The sequence below is a fragment of the Pituophis catenifer genome, unplaced genomic scaffold (genome assembly GCF_029215685.1).
Source record: "Pituophis catenifer annectens isolate HBS135680 unplaced genomic scaffold, rPitCat1.0.hap2 SCAF_4, whole genome shotgun sequence".
NCBI lineage: Eukaryota > Metazoa > Chordata > Lepidosauria > Squamata > Colubridae > Pituophis > Pituophis catenifer.
Window position 1 is genome coordinate 96,332,920 of NW_027256884.1, and position 22,496 is coordinate 96,355,415.

The window sequence follows — 22,496 nt, forward strand, 5'->3', positions numbered from 1 at the left end:
CAAAAATTCTGACATTCCTTCATTTATCTTCATGCATAAATGAAGAATAGCACTTCTGACCTAAAATGTGGCTTCAAGTGAGTTTGCATTGCTGTAAGCACTTACCTTTGTTAGATTTTGTTTGGTCTATAGCATAACTGCCAACTTTCTTCTTTTTTCTTGGTAAAGAGGCATTTTTACGATCAAATGTGATTGGACTGTATTGAGGAAGGCTGTTGAACTTTTTCTCAAATTCTTCTTCCAGCTTTGCTAAACTAAAGATGTGAAAGCAGAAAATCAAACAAATTAAAATAATGTAGATTTTAATATATTATGTTATATTAGGGGAGATGGGAGATAGGGGAGATGGTCCAGCCTTTGGGCCCAAGTGCTAAAGTCCTCCAGAACTTGAATTTTCTTTCCTACACAGTCTGGAACCATCCACTCATGAAAAAGCAGAATCGTTAAAGAAGAGCAATTCCCAGTTCTGATTGGTGATCCAGAAGCATACTATTTTAATAGTATAGAAGGTGACCAAAAGATCTAGCAGGGCCAGTATGGTTGCATTCCCTTAGCCATGTATTGGTAATCAATGTGGTAACCCAACCATCAAGCAATATTACTATTTGCTCCTGTTCAGGGCAGTTTTGCACGTATAGGCTGCACACAAATGATTTTCCATGTCTTGTACTTTTAAAGTAAGTAACATATATACTTGCGGATAAATGCCATGAAAAAGGTACCTTGGATTAGCCTCAAAATTTTTATTTTTATTTATTTTAATTTTAATTTGTGGTAAGTCAAATACTTATAATTATTTCATACTTAGCTGTGTTTTTCATGTATTTTAGTTTTTTTTTAAAAAATCAAGGATCAGCTGATCTGTGAGTAAATATGGGTATTTTAAAAAAGTAATATTTGCAGATAAGCCCATCTGGGGATAAGCAAAACATCCCCAGGGGGATGTATTTGGGACTTAACATTCTTGACTTATCCATGAGTATATCGGGTATACATGTATGTAACTGAACACAGTTCACTATAGTTTGACTTGAGTTTCAAATCTAAATTTTGTACATTTTTGCAAACCTAAAATTTGCAAATCAAAGGAATTGTGACCCAGATAGTATATAGGCTGACTTTCCCAAAGGTCTTTCGTATGTAACTTTGATAATGTAATTACATTTCTCAGTAAGTGCTGTGCTAATTGTATAATATTCCTGTAATTTAAGCTAAAGGACCACTGACTCAATGTATGTATGTGTGTGTGTGTATGTGTTTATACCCTTGTTTGTTACCATTTGTATCTCTCCTTTTGAAGTTGAAAAAGAAACTGACAAAAGTGACAAAAAGTGAGCAAGATATGTGTTTCACAAGGTATTTCATTTCTAATCATTACCAAACTATTTTGAAAGTAACTTATACCCTTACATACTTATTATATCACTTACCCCAAAACAATGTCTTCCTTTGGCTTACTTCTTTTTAACTTTTTGTTCCCACTTGTCCCACTTAAGGAAAATGCCCAAGTTTCTTCATTCCAGCATCCTTCCTGATCAGAGTTGCCACCTTTTCCTGAGCTTCGTTTTCCTAAGAAAGTGAGTAGGAACAAGAAAAACTGCATGGAGATTACTGGGAAACTGTATAACAGAGGCACACTAGAAACATAATATATTGCTTTTTGCTAAGTAGGATGACTGATTCATCTCACTAGGTATTCATCAGAGACTATCCTAGGACTTACAAAAGCATTACATCATCATTTCATATAGCAATTTCCTCGCAAGTCCCCATGAATTGATATAAGTAGTATAATTTAATGCTAATTAGTAAATATGAACCTAAAACTAAGGAATGAAAGAGGAAAATAATCTGCTTAAAATAACAACTACATCAATAGCAATCATTGTTTAAAAATTCATACTACTAGCATTTTACAGCCTTCATATAAAGTTTTACGAAGCAACTACATATCTATTATCCTTAAGGCTAAAAATGGAAATGTATGTTTAAAAACCCCCTTCACATATTCCTAAGAACTCCAAAGAGACTCACATAAACAAATATACAAAGGGAAATTGAGTATTAACATAGACAGTCTCCTCTCTATGTATTAAAAATGATAAACTAGTACTGTTTATAATTGGATACAAAAATATTTTCATGTCATAGCCAGTGGTCAGCAGGACTTATTCAGATTCCAGTTTGCTTGAAGCTAAGAGCTGATTAATCTCTAGATGAAAAACTACCCTGGAATCCTATGAATTCACAGTAAAAAAAGTGAGCTAGAACTGTAAACAATGAAGAAATAAATGGATTCTTAGAAGATTTTTACATATGTTCCATAAATCTAGTACAATGGTTGTGGATGCTGACTTTTGATTTATTAGTACAATGTTCAGCCTAAATGAGAAATCATTTATATAATGGCAAATGTATAATAGCAAATGTTTTTTTTGGGGGGGGCGAGTACAGTTGTAGTATGAAAGAATGTTTTATAATTAAGATGTAGAAATGTGGAAGGAGGATTTGGGATGTAAATTAGGAACAGTCCTTTGAAGTACAATTATTCATTATGGTATGAAGGTTAGCTACATTCTAACAGAATTTCAAAGTATGCAGGGAAAGTTAGGATAAACTGCCCGATATTATCAATGACATAAAATGGCTTTAGATGCTGCTGTAAAAGTTATAGACCTATAATGTACAACAATGCACCTAAAATACCAATTTTTTGAAATTAGGGTTTAAGTATCCCCAAGGTGATTGAATATTTTGGAAAATATGGCTTATCATTTGTTTGATATGTCTTAGTTTGACTTTGCTAGACTCTCTTTTTTGTCCCATCTGGAAAAAACCTTTGCATTGCATTTGAACCACATGGCATGTTAAAAGTGTTATAAATAAGTAATTTAAAACATAGAGAGAAGATATGCAGCCATTTGCTATTATCACTGACACATATTTTAGAAATAAGGTCACTGAAAGCAGACTTATTGTCAAAGATTAGAAGGAATTATATTCAATTTACTTTGAATAATGAAACATAAAAACATGATTAATTATAATTTTGTGGGTTTTAAAATTTGAGGTGGACATATTAAAAGCTAAATACCTCTATCAACATTGGAACGCAGAGATGTAAGCATGCCTTCTGACACCAGAGTTTTGTACAGTGCACCTTTGCAAGCTCTTTCAGATTTTCTCGAGCCACAAATTTCTGCCTTTTTATTACAGTCACTGTCCTCAATTTTTACTTGATCTGGTAAACTCTGTGATATTATATCCTCTGTTGGGGTTAGAATATCTGATGTTGTGTTTTCAGATACTTCACATGGTACATCCTTGTCATCTTTAATGCTAAAAATATCAGGAGGCTTCGATTCTTTGGTGGTCTCTAAACATTTTTCTTTCAGTGTTCTTTTTTCTTTTGACTTTACTTTCTTCTTTGGTGACTTTGTGTCCAAAATATTGCCCTTCACTGCAGAAGAAAGGCGAATTTTCTTATGGGACATTTCTGTAAGTCTCTCTGTCCCCCAGTCCCCTTTTGCAACTGCTTCAATAGTATAAATGACACTCTCAATATCTGATTCGGAAGACTGCCTTTTTTTGCAAGTCTTTTTAGGAGTACATTTCTCAAGTCCTTGTCGGTCCACTTTATTTTTCTTCTTTTTCTTCTTCAGTTTTTCTGGTTTGTTTAATCCTAAAGTGCTGATGTCAGCTACTGATGTCAGCTCATGGGAACAGCATGCAGGATCTTTTGCTGTTGCACTGTCATGTCCAACTAATGTAATGCTGTTCAAAGCTGGATCTGAAATATGTATACACCTTGTTACCTCTTCGAAAACTCCAGTCTTTGTCTTTTCATGTTCTTGTCCCTTCATTTTCTGAGATTTTTCTGTTTTTACTTTTGCTTTCTCCGAATCTGCAATTTTCATCTGTTCAGATGCTTCCAGTGTTTTGACAATCCTGGCTGTTTCAGGTTTTGCCTTCCCAGGTTCTCTCACTTTTACTTCCTCTGATGCAAGGCACATCTGAAACAAACTCCAATATTAATTCTCCTTTATTATGGAATGTTAAAAGATTGCATAACAGTTCTACAAATTACTCTAGCATTGGTATAATCATTTTAGTAGCAGTGCATTCTATATTTTCTATACTATATACCTGTGATAGCGAACCTATGGCACACGTGCCACACTTAGCACGTGTAGCCATATCAGTGGGCACGCCAGCTCAGCTCTGGCACACATGCGTGCGCCGGCCAGCTGATTTTCGGGCCTTCTGGGCCTACCAGAAGTAGAGAAACAAGTTGTTTCGCCCTCCCCAGACACATAGAGAGGATCTGGAGCCAGGTATGAGAGAAAAACAGGCCTATTGGGCCATCGCGTGCCAGGAGCGGGGGGGAAGGGGGAGAAAGGGGGAGGCACAAGTGCACATAGAATTATGGGTGTGGGTACTCGCGTGCACAAACCTCTCCTGCCCCCCCCTTCCTGGCACGCAATAGCAAAAAGGTTAGCCATCACTGCTATATATGATGGAAGATACACCTAACAAAAACACTTTTCTGTCTTCATGGTGACTGCACTGAACTCTTTGAAATCTGGGAATATATAAATAGTGTACAAATACTTTGGAACAAGTATGTATTAGACTAATAAATTAACTGTCTACAATGGTAAACAAATTACATTCAATTATGTACTCTTACTGTAGCAACCTGGTAGTAAAATCATTGAAAGGCATGGAGAAAACGCTGCTTATTTCAATTTCAATTAAGCTGAATGAGTTCTCAAAAAAACATTCAAATCTAATTTCATTAGCTCTAGAGTACTTGCATAGTACCTTTTAATTTCTGTACTGTATACACATGGAACCTAATTTAAGACATTTTAAATAACAGCTATATCTCAGGAACTGATCCAACATGTCAGGATGATCAACATGTCATGTTAGACTGTTTCATCTACAAAGTTGTTGCTATTAAAACAACAACAATCAAAGAAGAAAATATAAAGGATATAAATATTGGTGTAAAGCTAATAAAATGGCAGTGATAGCTTTGCTGACATTTTTTCAATGTTTCATATTAAAAAAGTTTTTATAAAAGCATAAAATTCTTAATTTAATAAATTTCTTGCAGTTTGAATTTGTCAGCATGCTGCATTTGCCTCAAAGTTGGTGGGATGTAAAAAGGATTATCCTGACTTGTGAGATTCTGTCTCTGTATAGATTCTGTCCTCCATAGAATAACATGATTATAGCAATAGTAGTAGCATTTAGACTTATATACTGCTTCACAGTGCTTTACAGCCCTCTCTAAGCGGTTTACATAGTCAGTATATTGCCCCCAACAATCTGGGTCCTCATTTTACACACCTTGGAAGGATGGAAGGCTGAGTCAACTGCTTGGTTTAAAACTAGGCTCTGATTTCATTTCTGGCATACTAGCTTACATTGCTGTTTATCTGACCCAATGATGAATACTAAGCTAAAATTAATCTATCAAGGACAAAGTTTTCAGTGTTTAATAAGGAAAATGAAGTGAATGATAACAAGCTATATATAGATGCCAAAAAACTAGTGTGTCGATAAGTTTTTTTAAAAAAGAGCATTAAAAAAGGGGGAGTGAATACAAAGCATAACTGACAGTATCAATACATTATCTTTGTTTGATCATGTGGACAGAATGGATGAAAATCAAATAGATAAAGAATTAGGGGCTCCAGAGGATGGGATCAGAAAGCTGGAATTGATAAAGAAATTTAAATAGCAAAAGGTAGCTCATGCAATTTGTAAGGCTAGAAAGTACAGGTAGTCCTCAACTTACAACCACAGTTGAGCCCAAAATTTCTGTTGCTAAGCAAGACATCTGTTAAGTGACTTTTGTTGCATTTTTCAACCTTTCTTGCCACAGTTGTTAAGTGAATCACAGCAGTTGTTAAATTAGTAAAATGATTGTTAAGTGAATCTGGCTTCCCCGTTGACTTTGCTTGTTAGAAAATCACAAAAGGTGATCACATGACCCTGTGACACTGCAACCCTCATAAATATGAGTCAGTTGCCAAGCTTCCAAATTTTGATCATGTAACTGTGAGGAATGCTGCAATGGTCATAAGTATGAAAAATGGTCACTTTTTTCAGTGCCGTTGTAACTTTGAATGGTCACTAAATGAACTGTTGTAAGACAAAGACTTCCTGTATGCAGAAATAAACGTGAATGGTCTTTATTTTAGTTATGTTTCCTTTTTATTTTTATCTCATGTCTTTAAATAGTTTGGTTTTATTATTATTATATTATGTTTGTGTTTTGCATAATGCTTTTTCTTAAGAAGAACACAATATATATGTATATACTGTATATATGTAATAAATTTCTTGCATAGGATCTAGCCTGCTTGTCAATTTTTATTACAAAATGCGGTATTTTATTGCAAATTGAGTGCATTGAATTTACACACAGAGGCAATTGCTATTGTATAATTTGTAAGGAATGTGATACTACAGACATGTACTTAATAGTGTTTGTTTCATTAACATTGACAAAGAATTGAACCCTCTGGGCACCAAGTCAATTTAGATTTGGAAACATCCAAGTCTAAAGATGTTTCAAAAAGAAAAGAATGATAGTTTACATGTTTTATATACACTCAAATGTTTGTACAATGTATTACTCAAAATGTGTTACAATTCATGCTGCTATTTGTTTGCCTTCCCCTGGAAACTTAGAATACCATTCCTGAAGCTGCTTTTTCTTTAATTTTTGTTTTTAAAAGTTGCACACATTAAAATAATAGTAAAAGTATATTATACATGTTGTCTGAAAAATAATAATATTTTATTGGCACTTGGTTGGTTCTCAGTGCAAATATATAGATATGTGCCATGTATCAAAACAGATTTATATGAAATTTCAATGAATTATAGATTTATGTTCACATTTGATTGTGCCTAAAATCTTACATTGCAAAACTCAAAGAAGGTTTTTTTACAATTATTTTCTTTTCCTTTTCTGACCAAATCATGAAATGTACATTTGAGGGAATTAATTCTACATAAAAAATAATAATTTGCCCCTATTTATTTGCTATCTTTATTGAGAACTATAAATGACCAACTGTGAAAGAAAGACAATGATAGAGAGCAAGGTATATAGTTTAAACAATAAGAAGGTATCTTTAGAAAGTAATTTATTCTTGATTAACTACTACCTCTGAGACACTGACAAGCTTGAGAATGGTAAGGTGAGGTAGAGATCATGTAGCTGGATACAGCTTTAAGACACTCATCTGTGGAAGCAAGAGAGCTAAAAGGGTATTGTGCCCTTGACATACTGCTTTGGGACATACTGGGAAAAGGATGCCTTATAGTTTAGTATTTAGATGGATTTAAGAATCACACTCTCTGAATGAGAAATAGTTTCCATGATTTCTCTTTTATGATTTGCAACTGGTCAAGGCCCATAAATATCTAGTAATGAGTCATACAACTTATTCATGCATCATTATATGAACGTCTTCCTTTAAAGATATGAAATGTTTAAAACTATTTAAGAGAACTACTGTATGCACTTTACAATTATGCTCTACCTCGGTAGGCTACTGCTTCTTGGAGCTAGCTGTTTGTAACTTCTTGATACTACATGCCTAATGGTTAGACAAGATAAATCTAGATTCTTGGCATGAACAATAATTTAGGCTTCTATAAACAACAATGCTAATTATGTCTGTACTATAGCTCTATTTCCTAGACTTTGGCAACCAGCATCATTCAGCTTCTATTTCCCAAATGTACCAGTAGTAATTAAGCCACAGGATTTTAATACTACCTCTGCCAACTGAAACAATGCTGATGTCCCACACTGTTTCGTTAATTCAGAAGGACCTGAATGGGATGTACTTGATGAGATCTAAAGTAGAAATAAAGAAAGTGAGGTGTTGAAACAGATAATATCACAAAGTCACTGATAAAATTGCATCTTCAAAGTGAACACTGAATGTCTACGGAAGCTTCAAATTTGACAGTAATATTTGGAATACTGGAATTCCACAAAAATAAAAAGTATTCCATCAACTAGGTTCAATTTCAATTCAGTTTTGATAGCAAGAATTAATGAATTATACCACTACAAAGGAAATTTAAATTTAAAAGTTATATAACTACATAACTGGAAATTGCAACCATTTTTTATTTTCATGGTAGTTCATTTAAATTTTATGTACACATAAAATAGATGCAATGAAGTAATGCACTTGAATTCCAAGAGTATCAGTTATTTGTATTTCTCCTCTTCTTTCCTCCTTCCATTTAAAAGAAAAAAGGACTTTTCTGAGAACTGAACTGTACTTAAACCATGCTGTTATAGCCATTGGAATGCAACAGACCTACTTCTAACAATGAAAATTAATTAGGTTTGAAATGGCAGCGGAGGTGTAGTTGGCTTATTGACTCTGTATTTTTGAGATTTCTTGCTATATTTAATATCATAACTGTTCTTGATATTTATCTTGTTTGAGGTACAATTGTCTATATTGTCTTTTAAATCATTTATATTATATTTATTTTATTTAACTATTGTGCAACATTCTGAATTAATATAGTATATTGTGAGGGAAAATATTCTGTAAGGTTATATAAACTAATGAGTTAGAATAAAATAAAAGTATAGGAAAAATGATTTGGAGGCTCAAGTATGAAAAAGAATAGTGAATAGAATTTATTTGCTAAGGAAAAGTTATGTTTATTTAAAATACCTGGCTTAAGCCAGGGTCTATTAATGTGTAAACATGGCAAATGAATTATCTGAAAACATGAATTGATTGTTGAAAGCTGAGAGAATTAGGGAGGGATGCAAGGCTGATGAAAAGTTCTGAACTCTAGCTGGCTTTTGGGAAAAAATGAAAAATGAAAATGATGAGAACAAACAAAAAAAGAAACCTAGAGTGAAAACAGAATTGCAAGGATAGAAAATGCTGGCCTATATGGAAAACTATTAAAGACAGGCCAATCTTGTAAAAGGAGGAATGTGAAAGAAGATAATATGGGAACTACTTGGGACAGAATGAAAAGAATTATGTTACAAAGTGCCACAGAAGTAAGACGAGGATTCTTAGTATGGATGAAGAAAATACATATAAGAACGCTCTAGAACGAAGTTGGAATATGTTGTACAACATAGATATAGATGAAAATATAGTTGCAAAGACATCAGCGCATTTAACAAAGAATTTTGATGCAAATAAAATGTTTTTGGAAAAAATGAAGGGGACTAAACCAAGAATCTGCAATGAAATGAAGTGAATGGAAATAAAAGTAAAACTGATGAAATGATCTAAAATGAACTTTAAGTTAGAAAATGTTGAAAAGAATATTTTAGAAATTGATATTTATTTATTTAGTTGTATATTAAAACTCCCATCTTCCTCACAGAATGATATGTTGAAAAAGTGATTGAAATTAATTCTACAAAGTGCTAGAAAAATACATAAATGAATTCATAAACACTGTGAAACAGTAAAAAATATTATGGCTGCAGATATAGACAGTATACTAAAGAAACAATAAAATACAGATGTGGTTTGTTGATGGAGTTTTGATGGTTTGTTTTTAACAAGTGAAGATTGCATCTATTTCTGACTATTGGAGGAAAATCATTATTGTTACTTATGAAAGGTATCTGAAGAATTTTGATGCAAAGAGAAAAACAAATGACAGGGAACAAAATGTGGAAAGTGCAAAATGGCTTTATGCCAGACTAATAAGAGTGCAGATCAGCTTTTTGATCACTTGACAAATAAATGGAAAAAAATAATTCTATATCTACTAAATAAGAGAAAATATGATGAAGATGAAAATATTATGATATATTCTGCACATGAAAATAAGTTGCTGAATGTGAAAAGAGCAGGCTATGATGGTTTTAAAACATATAAGAGAATAAATGGAATATTTCATCAATGGTCCAACACTGAACATGGAGGTAGACAAACTATGTTATATTTTTTTACTCGTTTAGTGCATTTACAGAAAAAAGTTTTAAGAGATGCTTCCCATGATGTTAGAGGTGTATCAATTAGGGATGTGAATATATGTGTGTACTGCTAAATGCAGCTGAAGCCAGGTTTGGGGCTGATCAATCAAATGATTTGCGGTAAACCTTAGGATATGAATAAAATAAATAAACAAAATTATCAAAAATTAAGGGAACCGCATGACAGAGAAAACTGAGTGAAGTGACAAATTGCATACCGGCGTATAAGACGACTTTTTAACACATGAAAATCTTCTCAAAAGTCGGGGGTTGTCTTATACGCCGGGTGTCGTTCTCCTATAACCAGGCAGACCAGCCCAAAAGGCTCTGACGAGCCTTAAATGGCTCTGGCGATCCAAGCTCTGACGATCTGCTAATCAGGCAACTCAGCTGGGATCGCCAGAGCCATGGAGAAGGGAAAAACTTTCCCCACTCCAGCTTGCTTACCTTAGCTCAGTGGTTGGGGGTCAAACAACCCTTTCACAGGGGTTTTGCAGGTGGTGCAATACAGAAAAACGAGCGCAGCCCTCGCCATTCGGAATGAATGGTGATGTTGTGGTGGGGGGGGAGGGGGCGGCAGAAGCGGGAAGAAGCGGCGTTTGCGATGGCTGGAAGCTGTGAGAGTGAAACACTACTTTCATTTGTACGGCAACAGCATTCCGCCTTGGTATATTTGTGTCAGCCAGTGGCTCAAGGCAGCCCTCCTCTCCTGCTGCCTGGGACTCAGAGTGGTAAATGGCGTCTGATCCGGAGAACAGCTGGATTTTGCTCTCTAATCCGGATGCCAGATCGGCCCCCTGCAAACTCTCATCTCTCGAGGAGCGCTCCCTGAAGCGGGGCTGGGACAGAGAGAGAGAGACAGAGGGAGAGTGCCTGAAGGACCCCATCCCATACTGGGAGTCCAGGTGCTTCAGCAAGCGGCGCACTGGATTCGTATTAGTGGTCCGCAAAATTTAAAATTATGAAGTTGGTGGTCCCTGAGGTCCAAAAGGTTGGGGACCCCTGACCTAAGACCATCGGAAAACACATATTTTTGATGGTTTTAGGAATAACTTTATCCTTGGGGGTCACCACAACATGAGGAACTGTATTAAAGGGTCGCGGCATTAGGAAGGTTAAGAACCACTGCCTTAGCTGCTTGCCTTGCTTCGCTTGCCTGAATCCATTCCATCAGCAAGCAACTCCCTGCCTGCAATCAAGCAGGCAGGGAGTTGTGGACTTCAACTCCCAGAATTCCTCAGCCAGCAAAACAAAGCTGGCTGAGGAATTCTGGGAGTTGAAGTCTACAAGTCTTAAAGTTGCCAAGGTTGGAGATCCCTGTTCTATTCGGTAAGTTTTTTTCCCCTTTGGGATCTTTAAAAAAAAAAATAGTTAATTGGGGTTTTTTTTAGTTGTTCTTTTTTAGACCTAGCCATTTAAAGTTTAGGAAGTTTTAAATTTAGCTTTCATATAAAAATAAAAATAAAATAAAATAACATAATATTTGTGCAGCTTTCTGAGATTTAGTGTGTTTTTGTAGTGTTTCACTCTAACTACACAAACACACAAAATCTCACAAAGCTGTATGTGGAATTTTGTGTGTGTGAAGTGTGAAAGTTGGGTTTTTGGGCTTTTTGTGGCTGTGTGAGATTCCTGCTTGTTTCAGGGGCCATTTTGGGTCTAGCACAGCTGCTTTTACATTGTGGATGAGCCAGTTGTGTTGTGTTGTGTTGTGTTGTGTGTGTGTAAAGTGTGAAAGTTGTTTTTTTTTGGGCTTTTTGTGGCTGTGTGAGGTTCCTGCTTATTTCAAGGGCCATTTTGGGTCTAGCACAGCTGCTTTTACATTGTGGGTGAGCCAGTTGATGTTTTTTTAATTTTTATTTGGTGTGCGTTGGAAGAGGGGTAGTTTTATACGGTGAGTATAGCCCAAACCCTTTATTTTAACAGGAAAATTTGGGGGTCGTCTTATACGCCCAATCGTCTTATACACCGGAAAATACGGTAGTTCAATGTCAAAAAGGTAGAGCAAATTGGCAGAATGTTTGTTGAAGATGTGAAAATGAATAGCAAAATTTTGACATATCCAGTGCTAGCTGAAAGGTATGGCTTATTGTGAGGAATTAATGCTCATTGAAAGAAGTGATAGTCTGTGAATAACAGCTTCTACCCACTTTGATATATGGAAATGAGAACTTGGTATGCCAAGAATTGGCAAAATCTATTGATTCAAAAAACGAATGTTTTGGAGAATACTAGGATGTGTTATTCTGGAGCATGCTGAAAATGCAATGTTTGAAGCAGTGTATGGTCATGGTGGAAGCAAGTATGGTCTGCAAGCATGTAAATGTGCAGAGAGGTAATTTACCCAATGGTATTTTAGGCTAAACTAATTTTCATTATACTTTCCATCATCTTATCTCTGCCCTTAATAGCTTTTTCTTGTTACATATTACTCTTGTTCTATAATATGCATGTTACCTTTCCTGAAGGGAACAACATGATGAATACACATGCCAGTTACATGATTTTTATAGAATTTTATCTTTGATGGTAAACTCCAACTAATCACTGCCCAAATATTTTCTATTATTGGTTGATGTAAAGTAAAACAAATAAATAAAATGCTACATGTTAAATCCAAATGATTTCAAAGTAACATTAAATTTGTTTTATATTTAATGAACAAAATCTTAATTAAACTTATTAACATAGTTTATCCTTTCCTCAGTATAATTTATTCTGATTTTTTATTAGGAACTGTTTTGGCCATTATGTACTGTACTGTAGAAAACGGTGGTGTCTTTGTGTAGTAAACATTTTAGTTTATTATAATTTGCTTACAATTTATGTCTATGACTGCCAATTACCAATGCCTACACTTCTGTTGAAATAAGCTATGCAGGTATATATTGCAGTTAGATGGTTTGACCAAAGCTCTCTGCTGCATGTACCTATGTGCAGACTTAGTAGCGTATGAATGCTTCCTAATGTGGAAGATAGGTCATGAGGGACTAAAAAAGTGTCTTTTAATGTCAAACAAGTCTAAATCTCTAGCTCCAGATTTCTCTCCTTTTTTTGTTAAACAGTCCTAAATAATTTTTTGCTTTATTGAAAAGCAAGGAACAATATATATAGATTCATTTGTACTCTACACAAGATATCAAACAAAGAAAGTTTGGCAGCAAAAATGTAGCTGAACTATGACTTTAGATTCTCCATTGTTAAGGGGTTGAAAGGACTACATAGTATTTTCCCTGACTTATATTTTTTTATGCAGCTCAACATCTTTCCTCATGTAATCCAGATGAATCTTCGAAAACAGATCCAGAGAGCTGAACCTGAGAATAAGTGATTACAAGGATGGAAATATATAGAAAAATTAAAGTATTATAAGACTCTCTGTACCGCTGTGCTGTCCTTTAGAGAAACTCTCATCAGTATAATTAAATTGACATTCTATACCTAATTGCTAATATGGCTTGCTTAGTATACAGTGAATTAATATTTAAAGAATTGTATTTGCATTTTTTCATTACAGAACTGTATATAAATTCAATAATATTTTCAGAACTAGAGTATTATTTTCAGTGCCAGATTTCTAGAAACATGAAAGTTTTATTGGAATTTATGGGATTGGGGTTCTGTTTATAGGTTGGGGTTGCAAAACAATGTAACATCACTGGAACTCAATTTTTTCTATACCATTTAAGAAGTGGTGTATGCTTGAAAGTGATGATCAATGTTTTGCAGTTTCTGTATATTTATCTACCTTTCATATATTATAGAAAAGACACATTGGTAAAACTTTTGATGAAACCATTAATATCTGTCTTCTCTTATTATCTGTAAAAGCATTTTACAAGCAGATTTAACATTCACTGATCTGATATAAAACTGATTTGTGTTCTAAAAATAAGTTAGATCACATTAATAATTGGGGTGATCTGTGCTTACATATACAATTCTCAACTGTACCCTTTGGAATATACTTCTGCTTCTTCTTTTTCCAAAGATCATAAAATTAATAAAACAAGATTACCTCAGCCAACTGGAAGAGTGCTGATTTTCTATAGTGCTTGATTGGCTCAGGACCCTTCAACTGGAAGTGAAGATATACATATTTTAAAATAAGCAGGAAGGAATTAAGTCCTTTAAGAGAAAACTAACACATACACGAAAACTTATTCCTTTTAGGATATTTTATTTTGGCAGTGCTAGCATAACCTGTGTTGTTCTGCAACAGTTATCCTAAAAGGCACAATTTTATTGTAGATTCCAAGATTCTACAGGTGGTGCCTTTTCACATTCATCCTTAACAATGTCTCATTTTTTCATAGTTCTTCTGAGGCCCTATTAATAAGTTTCAGGATTTCAAAGTAATTTTGATTCTCTCTTTAAAAATGATAGGTAGATACACAAAACCATATTTATTTATTTCCAAAAATTTATATGCCGCCCTTCCCCCTAAGGACTCAGGGCGGCGAACACAGGTTAAAACATACAATAATAAAAGGTAACGCAATTAAAACCCAGTCAAAACAATGACAATAAAATAATAAAACCCAAGGATCAGGGTCAACCCATTTGTTGAAACAGCCAAGTCTGCAAATCCCGACGGAAGGAACGGAGATCAGGCGCCGTCCGAAGCTCGGTGGGTAACTCATTCCAGAGGACAGGCGCACCTACAGAGAATGCTCTACCCCAGACGTCGCCAGCTGACATTGTCTGGCCGACGGTACCCTGAGTAGGGCAGCCCTGTGTGAGCGGACAGGACGGTGGGAGATGGGTAGGAGATGGTCCTGCAAATACCCCGGACCTAAGCCATGTAGGGCTTTAAAGGTAAGTACCAGCACCTCGAAGCAGATCTGGAGGACCACTGGTAGCCAGTGCAGCTCGTGTAGGAGAGGTGTTACACGGGAGTAACGGGGAGCTCCTGTAACCACCCGCGCGGCTGCATTCTGGATCAGCTGGAGCCTCCGGGTGCACCTCAAGGGTAGCCCCATGTAGAGGGAGTTGCAGTAATCCAAGCGAGAAGTAACCAGGGCATGAGTGACTGTGCGAAGGGCATCTCGGTCTAGGAAAGGGCGCAACTGGCGCACCAGGCGAACCTGGGCGAAAGCCCCCCGGTCACGGCCGTAAGATGGTCTTCCAAAGACAGCCGGGAATCCAGGAGGACATGGGCCCTAAGTTGCGGGCCCTCTTGATGGAAGCACTTCCCCCCCCATCGAAAGTGATGGGACTTCTAGAACACGAGACGCCGGCATCCATAGCCACTCAGTCTTGGAGGCGTTGAATCTTAGCCTGTTCCTACCCATCCAGGCCCGTATCGCCTCCAGACAGTGGGACATCACGGAAAGGGCATCCCCAGGATGGCGATATATAGCTGAGTATCATCAGCATATTGACGATACCTCACCCCAAATGATCTCACCCAGCGGCTTCATATAGATGTTAAAGAGTAGGGGGGAGAGAACCGACCCCTGAAGCACCCCACAGGTTAGGGGCCTCGGGGTGGACCTCTGCCTACCCCGCCCATACAAACTGCAAACGATCTGAGAGGTAGGAGGAGAACCATTGTAAAACAGTGCCTCCTACCCCCAAGTCGTTGCAGTAAGATACCATGGTCGATGGTATTGATAGCCGCTGAGAGGTCAAGTAGGAACAGGATGGAGGAACAGCCTCCATCCCGGGCCAGCCAGAGATCATTCACCAGAGCGACCAATGCCGTTTCCGTGTTGTGCCCACGCCGAAACCCCGATTGGTATGGGTCTAGGAAATCCGTTTCCTCCAGGATCTGTGGGAGCTGTTGCGCCACCATGGACTCAACAACCTTCGCTATAAAGCGAAGGTTGGAGACCGGCCGATAGTTATTAAGTGAGTCTGGATCCAGGGCAGGCTTCTTGAGGAGGGGTCGAACCACTGCGACCATATTGTGGAAACTGGTTGACTACTACTTTAGCTTAATTGGAAATTTACAAATGAGCAATATATGATCTATTCTACAATCAATCCCTGGTTTCATAAATCAAACAACCAACTATGCTTTCCTTTTTTCCATCTTTGACATTTTAAAAAGAAACAGATGATTGTATTTTTCCTTATACAAAAATTGGTATCTTCACTATCTAGTGGTCAGCCACATCTTTTCATTTCAAAATTGGTCCCAAGATGCTACAATAAATTTGATAAATTGTAAGAATTATTATGCATACTTTTAAATGAGAAAGAATGAACTAATGCAATTAGATTTTTTTCATCTTAAAATGAGGTAAGTATGAAAATAAGAAAAATGTGCAAGAAATAGTAAAGTCGGGAAAAGACTGATATAGAAAAAGAATTAAAGCATATTTCTCACTGATATTTAGAATACTGACTACTGTTTTGGTTGCCTCTGAATTATTAAACATATACAGAATCCATAACTAATGGATCCTGTATATGTATATATTACAAGTATAATACTACAATATTTCTCAGTAACTTCAAGGAGAGGGAACTACATTTCAACATATTACTTGAATATATTACATCAGATTAGTAATTTATAAAAATCAAAAGATAATACTGTAGTCCATGTTTAGTGACAGCCTTATTTATAACTGACCATTTGCAGTTACAAGGATATTGAAAAAGTAACTAATGTCTAATCCTAGCATTTACAACATTTGTAGGTCTATAAAACAAAGGAAAGCTGATGTAAGATGATAATAAAAGTTGTGGTTTCACTTAATGACCGAGTTGCTGGTCTCAAATGTGGTTGCTAAATAAGGACTACTTGTATTCAAATCAGTGTTAGAATCAATATGTGAAATACTCTTACTTTGAAGATTGTTCTGCACCTTATATTGCATTCTTTTCTTACATTGCCAATCCAACCCTCCATTTGAGCAGTAACTATCCAATATGTAATTGGGATTAAAACCATATACAACAAAATTTAAAACAACAGCTATATGCTATTTTTATAAATTTGAGAGTTATTTCATCTCCTTAAAAAAAAAAAAACAGTATTGTTGTACCTCTGAGAACTGAAGTAAAGCTGATTCATCACTTTCTTTTGGATTTTCAGGAACAGTTCCCTTTGACAGATTTGAAGAAATCTGATGGAAAGATATTTGTTTCAAAATTACCTTTAGGTTATCCTTTATCAATTGTCTATTTTTCAAATGACACATAGCACAAATGACATTTGTGACCACAATATAATTGAGCATTATTTATTTATTAATCAAGTATATAAAGCTGCCCATCTCACCGAAAGTGACTGTGTGTCATGTTTAATTGAGCATATAAGGAATATAAATAAACCATATTCCAAAGCAAGTAGCATTTTTTAAAAAAGAAATTGACATAATTTCACAGTGAAAATCTTTCCAAAAAACCAGTATCATAAATAGGCAAATAGGGAATAGTAAAAATAGTCTTAAACAGTTGAATGAAATTATGCATCTCATCTTGCATGTTAAATGTTTAAAAGCATTAGAGGCATTTCAAGGTACTAGACTAAAAATCAGTTGAGTTCTAGTTTCAGTTTAGGCATGGAAAACTGGCTGGGTGACTTAAGGCCACTCATTCTTCCTCATCCCTACTCACTTCACAAGAGTACTTTTATATAGAAAATAGGAGGAGAAAAGAGTATTGGATATGATTGCTATCTTGGGTTATTATTAATAACAAGTAATATAAAGGTGGGGTTAAAAAAACTTTTGAAAAAATAGTTTTTCCAGTCTGAATCCAATACTAGTTTATTTACAAGAAGTAATAACTGCATGATAACCAAGGCTCTCATGGAATTAAATTGTATTACATTAAGGAAATATTTTTCAATAATTATAAACTGTTGCTGTACCACCTAACAAAAAAAAGGAGTTTATAAGGAGTTTACCTCAGCAAATTGTAACATTGTTGAGTTTAGACATCCTTCAGTAGAATTAGGGGAATCAGAATGACATGTATTTGAAGAAACCTATAGTAAGCAATGTAAGAAGGAAAATTTAAGGACTGAATTGTTTTCAACAATATATAAGAGCAATAAGTTTTTTCTTGGAGATTTACAATATGTAGGAAAAAATAAAAAATAAATGTGTGTGTGTGTGTGTGTGTGTGTGTGTGTGTGAGAGAGAGAGAGAGAGGGAGAGAGAGAGAATGAGAATATCTGAATACCTATCTGAAGAGAAACAATAAAAGACAACAGTCATAAAAATTATAAGTAAAAAGACTTCCAGTTGAAATGTTGATTTGACCATAATTAACAAAGACATTTCAATAATCATGGTAGTATATTCCAAACACATAGGATAGCAGAGAAAATGAGAATGTTCTTGGCTTTTAAGAAATATATAAAGAAGAATGGAAACTTCTTAAAATAAAAGGAAGAGATGAATAAAAAGCAAATGATGAATAAACCAAAAGTATTTTAAATTAGGATAGGTACAGATATGAGACTACGGTAATTTGAAGAAGAAAAAAGGAACTGACAAAAGGCAAGGTTCCTGATATATTAAAAGAGTTTTATAAACAAACAAACAAACAAACAAACAAACAAACAAAAGATCAGAAATAAGAATTCCCAACAAAACTGAGTAGAGGTAATATTAGGGTTGCAATCACATTCAGGAAGGACTACATGCAAAGTTCTTTCTGATTTTCATATATCAATGTTCCATCCTACTATAGAACTGAAAGGTAGTTTAGGAATTAAAGTAAATGAACAACAACAACAATCAGGCCTTTCATTTTCAATTCATTTATTTATTTCACTTATATTTCATTTTATAATCTAAAGGGTGCAATTTGCACTTAAATTTTTTTGTCACATAACTGCACTGATTATTCATTTTCATTATCAGGTACAAACATTAAAAAAGCATTCTAAATCATTCACAGCTTTTTGCTACAAGAGACAGCTTCCCTATAATTAAGTTTTTTATAAGAAGCTAAGCAAAGTTAGTAATTGTCAATATCCATTTTTATGTTAAATTGTTTAGCTGATAATCATTACTACAATTAGCTTAATTGTCATAAACTATATTCTTAATGGAACACAATACTATTTAATTTCTACCAATGAAATACACATGAAAATTAAGAATGGAAGAGTTTTTTTTTCTGCTTTAACACTATTAATATTTTCTTCTAATTTCTTGCAATTAAAAAGATTAAAGTTTAGGGAAGATTAGAAAAGATGCTAATCATAGGCATTGTTCTGCAATATATTTATGAGGTTTTTAGGAAGTGCCTTCAATCTACAATTAAATTCTTAGAACTTTGTAGAAATATGATTTTCTAAATGGAACTGTGTTAGCATTACAGTACCGCTAGTCCTCAAACAATTGGGATTGGAATTTCTGTCATTCAGTGATGCGACCATAAAGCATGATGTTGCATGACTGCATTGCTTAGCAACAGCAATACCAATTGCCATCGTCACCACAGGACCATATGGGTCATTAAGCAGAAGGAGGTAAGAATTTCAAGCAATGAGTGCAGGGGTGTGTAGATGCTGTGGATGGGACAGCCAACGTGGTTGCTACCGAGCATGGGTGGGTTGACGGGACTGTGGACAGGTGTAACAGAGCATGGGTGGGTCAGCAGGGGCATAGGTAGCTCGGTTGACATTGTGGGTGAGCCAGAGGCTGGCAGGGCACTGTTATAGCTTATGAGATCCCTGGGATCTTGTTCTTATTTCACAGTGAGGCTCCTAAAGAAAAAGCAGCAGGATCAACTTCCAGAAACAACTTGTGATCTTCCCTGCTGTCTTTTCTGCTAATTTTGCTAGTGGGAACCTGGTAGCAAAGCTTGCAAATGGGGATCACATTACTGCAGTACATTACAAATACTGTAAGTGTGTACTGATTGCTAAGTGCCCTAAGAGCAATCATATGTTGGGGTTCTGTGATGGCTGGAACTTTGAGTATTGGTCATTAAGTATCATTCATTCAGCACTGTTATAACTCTGAATAGTTGCTGGTCATAATGGTCATAATCCTAGGACTGCCTGTACTTAAGATGGCATAAATGCTTAGAGAAAATATGTATGCTGACAAATTCTCTTAATCTTCTATAAATTCGTGAATGAAGACCTCTGTTTCATGGAAAGACTGCATAACAATACATTTACAGGTTGTCCTTGTTTAATGACTAGCCATACAGACACTGAAGTTATGCCAGTGCTGAAGAACACTTGTAACTGGTCCTTGCAGTGGTAGCCATTGCAGCATCCTTGTATCGCGTGATCAGAATTTGGGTGCTTAGCAATTGGCTTGCAGTTCCAATAGTCACAGCATCCTGTGATTGCCATTTATAACCTTCACTTCTAAAAAGCAGTCAATAGGGAAGCTGGGAAGAGGTTGCAAATTGTGATCATGTGACATTGCAGTTAATAACTGCACAGGATTTGCTAAATAATGGCAACTACAATTGCCGGCATAAGTTGGCACAAGCATGTGATGTCACACTTTACTACCAAAGCACTTAGCAACAGAGTTACCAATCTAGATTATTGTTGTTAAACAAGGACTCCCTATATTTATTGCTTTGGTTGGAAAAATATTTAATTTTTGCTTTATATTAAGCAGTGTTCTAAGTGTTCCCAAGATCAGCGTAAATGGCAATTTGCAGATGTTAATGCAGAATTCAGACAGCTAACAGAAGCTCTCTTAAATAATAAACTCTTTAGAAACAAAAGGAGAAAAACTGTCTAATAAAGAAAACGCTACAATACTTGCTCATATAATGGCTACCCGCAAAGACTCATAATAGATTAAAATACATAGCAGTCATTCAAAATGCTCAATTTCTCCATCTTCTATAAACCATAAACATCTAAAATAAAAATTATTACTAGAATATAATCAATCAAAATTCAAAGGAAAAAAAGGGCCAGATATCTTCTAAATGAATCTTAAAACACAAATGACTTAAAGGCTTTACAATAAGCCAGCAAACCAGGTTTAATTAGTTTCAAGCCATGTAGGACTTACTTGTAAGTTAATACTAGCGCTTTGAACTTGATCTGGAAAACTATTTCAAACAAGTGCAGGAACTTTAGCACGTACATTGTATTATTCAATGGAATATTGCCACCAGACATCAAGTCACCATACACTGAACAACAGCAGTTTCCAAATTATCTTTAAAGGCAATTCCAGGTAGGAAGTATGGAATATTTTATTGTATGGTGATAAGTGCCTGATTTGTAAGGACTTGCTAGTTTCCTTCTCCAGCAGCTGAAGGTGTGCAAAGGCTCCTCTGGCCATGGCCTCCATCTGCTGCTTGAGTTTAGGGGAATCTTCACATTGCTGATCTGCTCCTTCAGTGTAAGTCCATCCCAAAACAGAGCTAACCTATCAAGTGAATATGGCAGTTTGCCTATGAACTATTGACTGGGGAAGACAATACCTCAAAGCAAGTGAGGCAATTGTATGGAACAGATAAAAAGAAAAAAATAGCTGGTTTCCTCAATGGTTTGAGGAATAGAAATGGAATGTAGCTAGCAGTGCTTCAAACAAAAACTCTTCACATTCATATTTTGTTTCAAAACCTCCCTTGTTATTAAATGTAATGAATCTGAAAATGGTTCTTAATTAAACCCTTTGAAATCTGAAACGCCCCATTTTGAGTCCTAAACAACCACTCTGGATTGAAATATACTTTTTTACCACTATTCAACTCTTGTTTACTGCAAACGATGCAGACATTTTGAATGTGAAATATTCTGAAACTTTTGCACATCAAAGAAGAAGGATTTTTCTTTGAAGCTATTTTTTCCTTGTCGTTCACATACTCTTTTTAAACAACTAAAGTGGATAATTTTCTCTTGATTTCAGTTCTCTTGTAAGTAGCTGTATAGATAAAAAGTTTGGTTCTATTTCCTTAATCATTTAATTCTCATGCTGTACAATATAAAGAACTGTATCAATCTTTGAGGAAAATAATGAAAGTTATGCAACAGGTTGTCCTCTGCCTTCCCTTCCCTCACACTCTCTTTGTGCATACACCTCTAATCCTCTAAATATAGGGATAGAAGTCAGTGTCAAAGTAGTAGATATTTTATAATGAGCTCTTTCAGTAAAAAAAATCTCTCTTAAATGTTAAAATGATGTCACTAATCCAAGACAAAAGATGTACCAAATAGCTGTGAAAATATATTATATAGTAATGTAACTTATTAAACATTTTCTTTTTTTAAAGAAATAATTAAGCAGTAAAGATAATAACTTACTTCTTGTGCAGTCAAGGCATGTTCTCCTGCTAACAGTAGCATGCTGAGGCCTCCCATTTGCGTAGGATCTGACAGAAAAGAAATTATATATGGAAACATTTTAGTCAAAATATTTATTTAGAAGTAGTTTAGGCAAACCTATTGCCTTAAACATCTGGAGCTTTAATAGTGAAGGAATCTGTAATAACTGCATACCTTAACCTAGATATATGTTGGAAAAATAGATTTTGTCTTTTCTTTAACAAAACTGTTAGGTTTTGTATGTGTTTGTGTGTTTATATGCCT

General features: G+C 35.3%; 1 protein-coding gene across 7 annotated transcripts in view; it reads right to left on the bottom strand.

Annotated features, from left to right (window-relative positions):
* BBX (BBX high mobility group box domain containing) overlaps positions 1-22,496 on the bottom strand; it is a 126,284-nt gene that overhangs the window by 13,788 nt on the left and 90,000 nt on the right. For all 7 annotated transcript variants that reach the window (XM_070942707.1, XM_070942706.1, XM_070942708.1 and 4 more), the window contains 8 exons: positions 22,212-22,279; positions 17,874-17,954; positions 17,008-17,088; positions 14,028-14,087; positions 7,808-7,888; positions 3,095-4,013; positions 1,431-1,569; positions 106-254 (listed from right to left, as the gene is read on the bottom strand). In XM_070942707.1, coding sequence (XP_070798808.1) covers positions 106-254; positions 1,431-1,569; positions 3,095-4,013; positions 7,808-7,888; positions 14,028-14,087; positions 17,008-17,088; positions 17,874-17,954; positions 22,212-22,279 — 1,578 coding nt within the window. The remainder of the gene's footprint in view (positions 1-105; positions 255-1,430; positions 1,570-3,094; positions 4,014-7,807; positions 7,889-14,027; positions 14,088-17,007; positions 17,089-17,873; positions 17,955-22,211; positions 22,280-22,496) is intronic.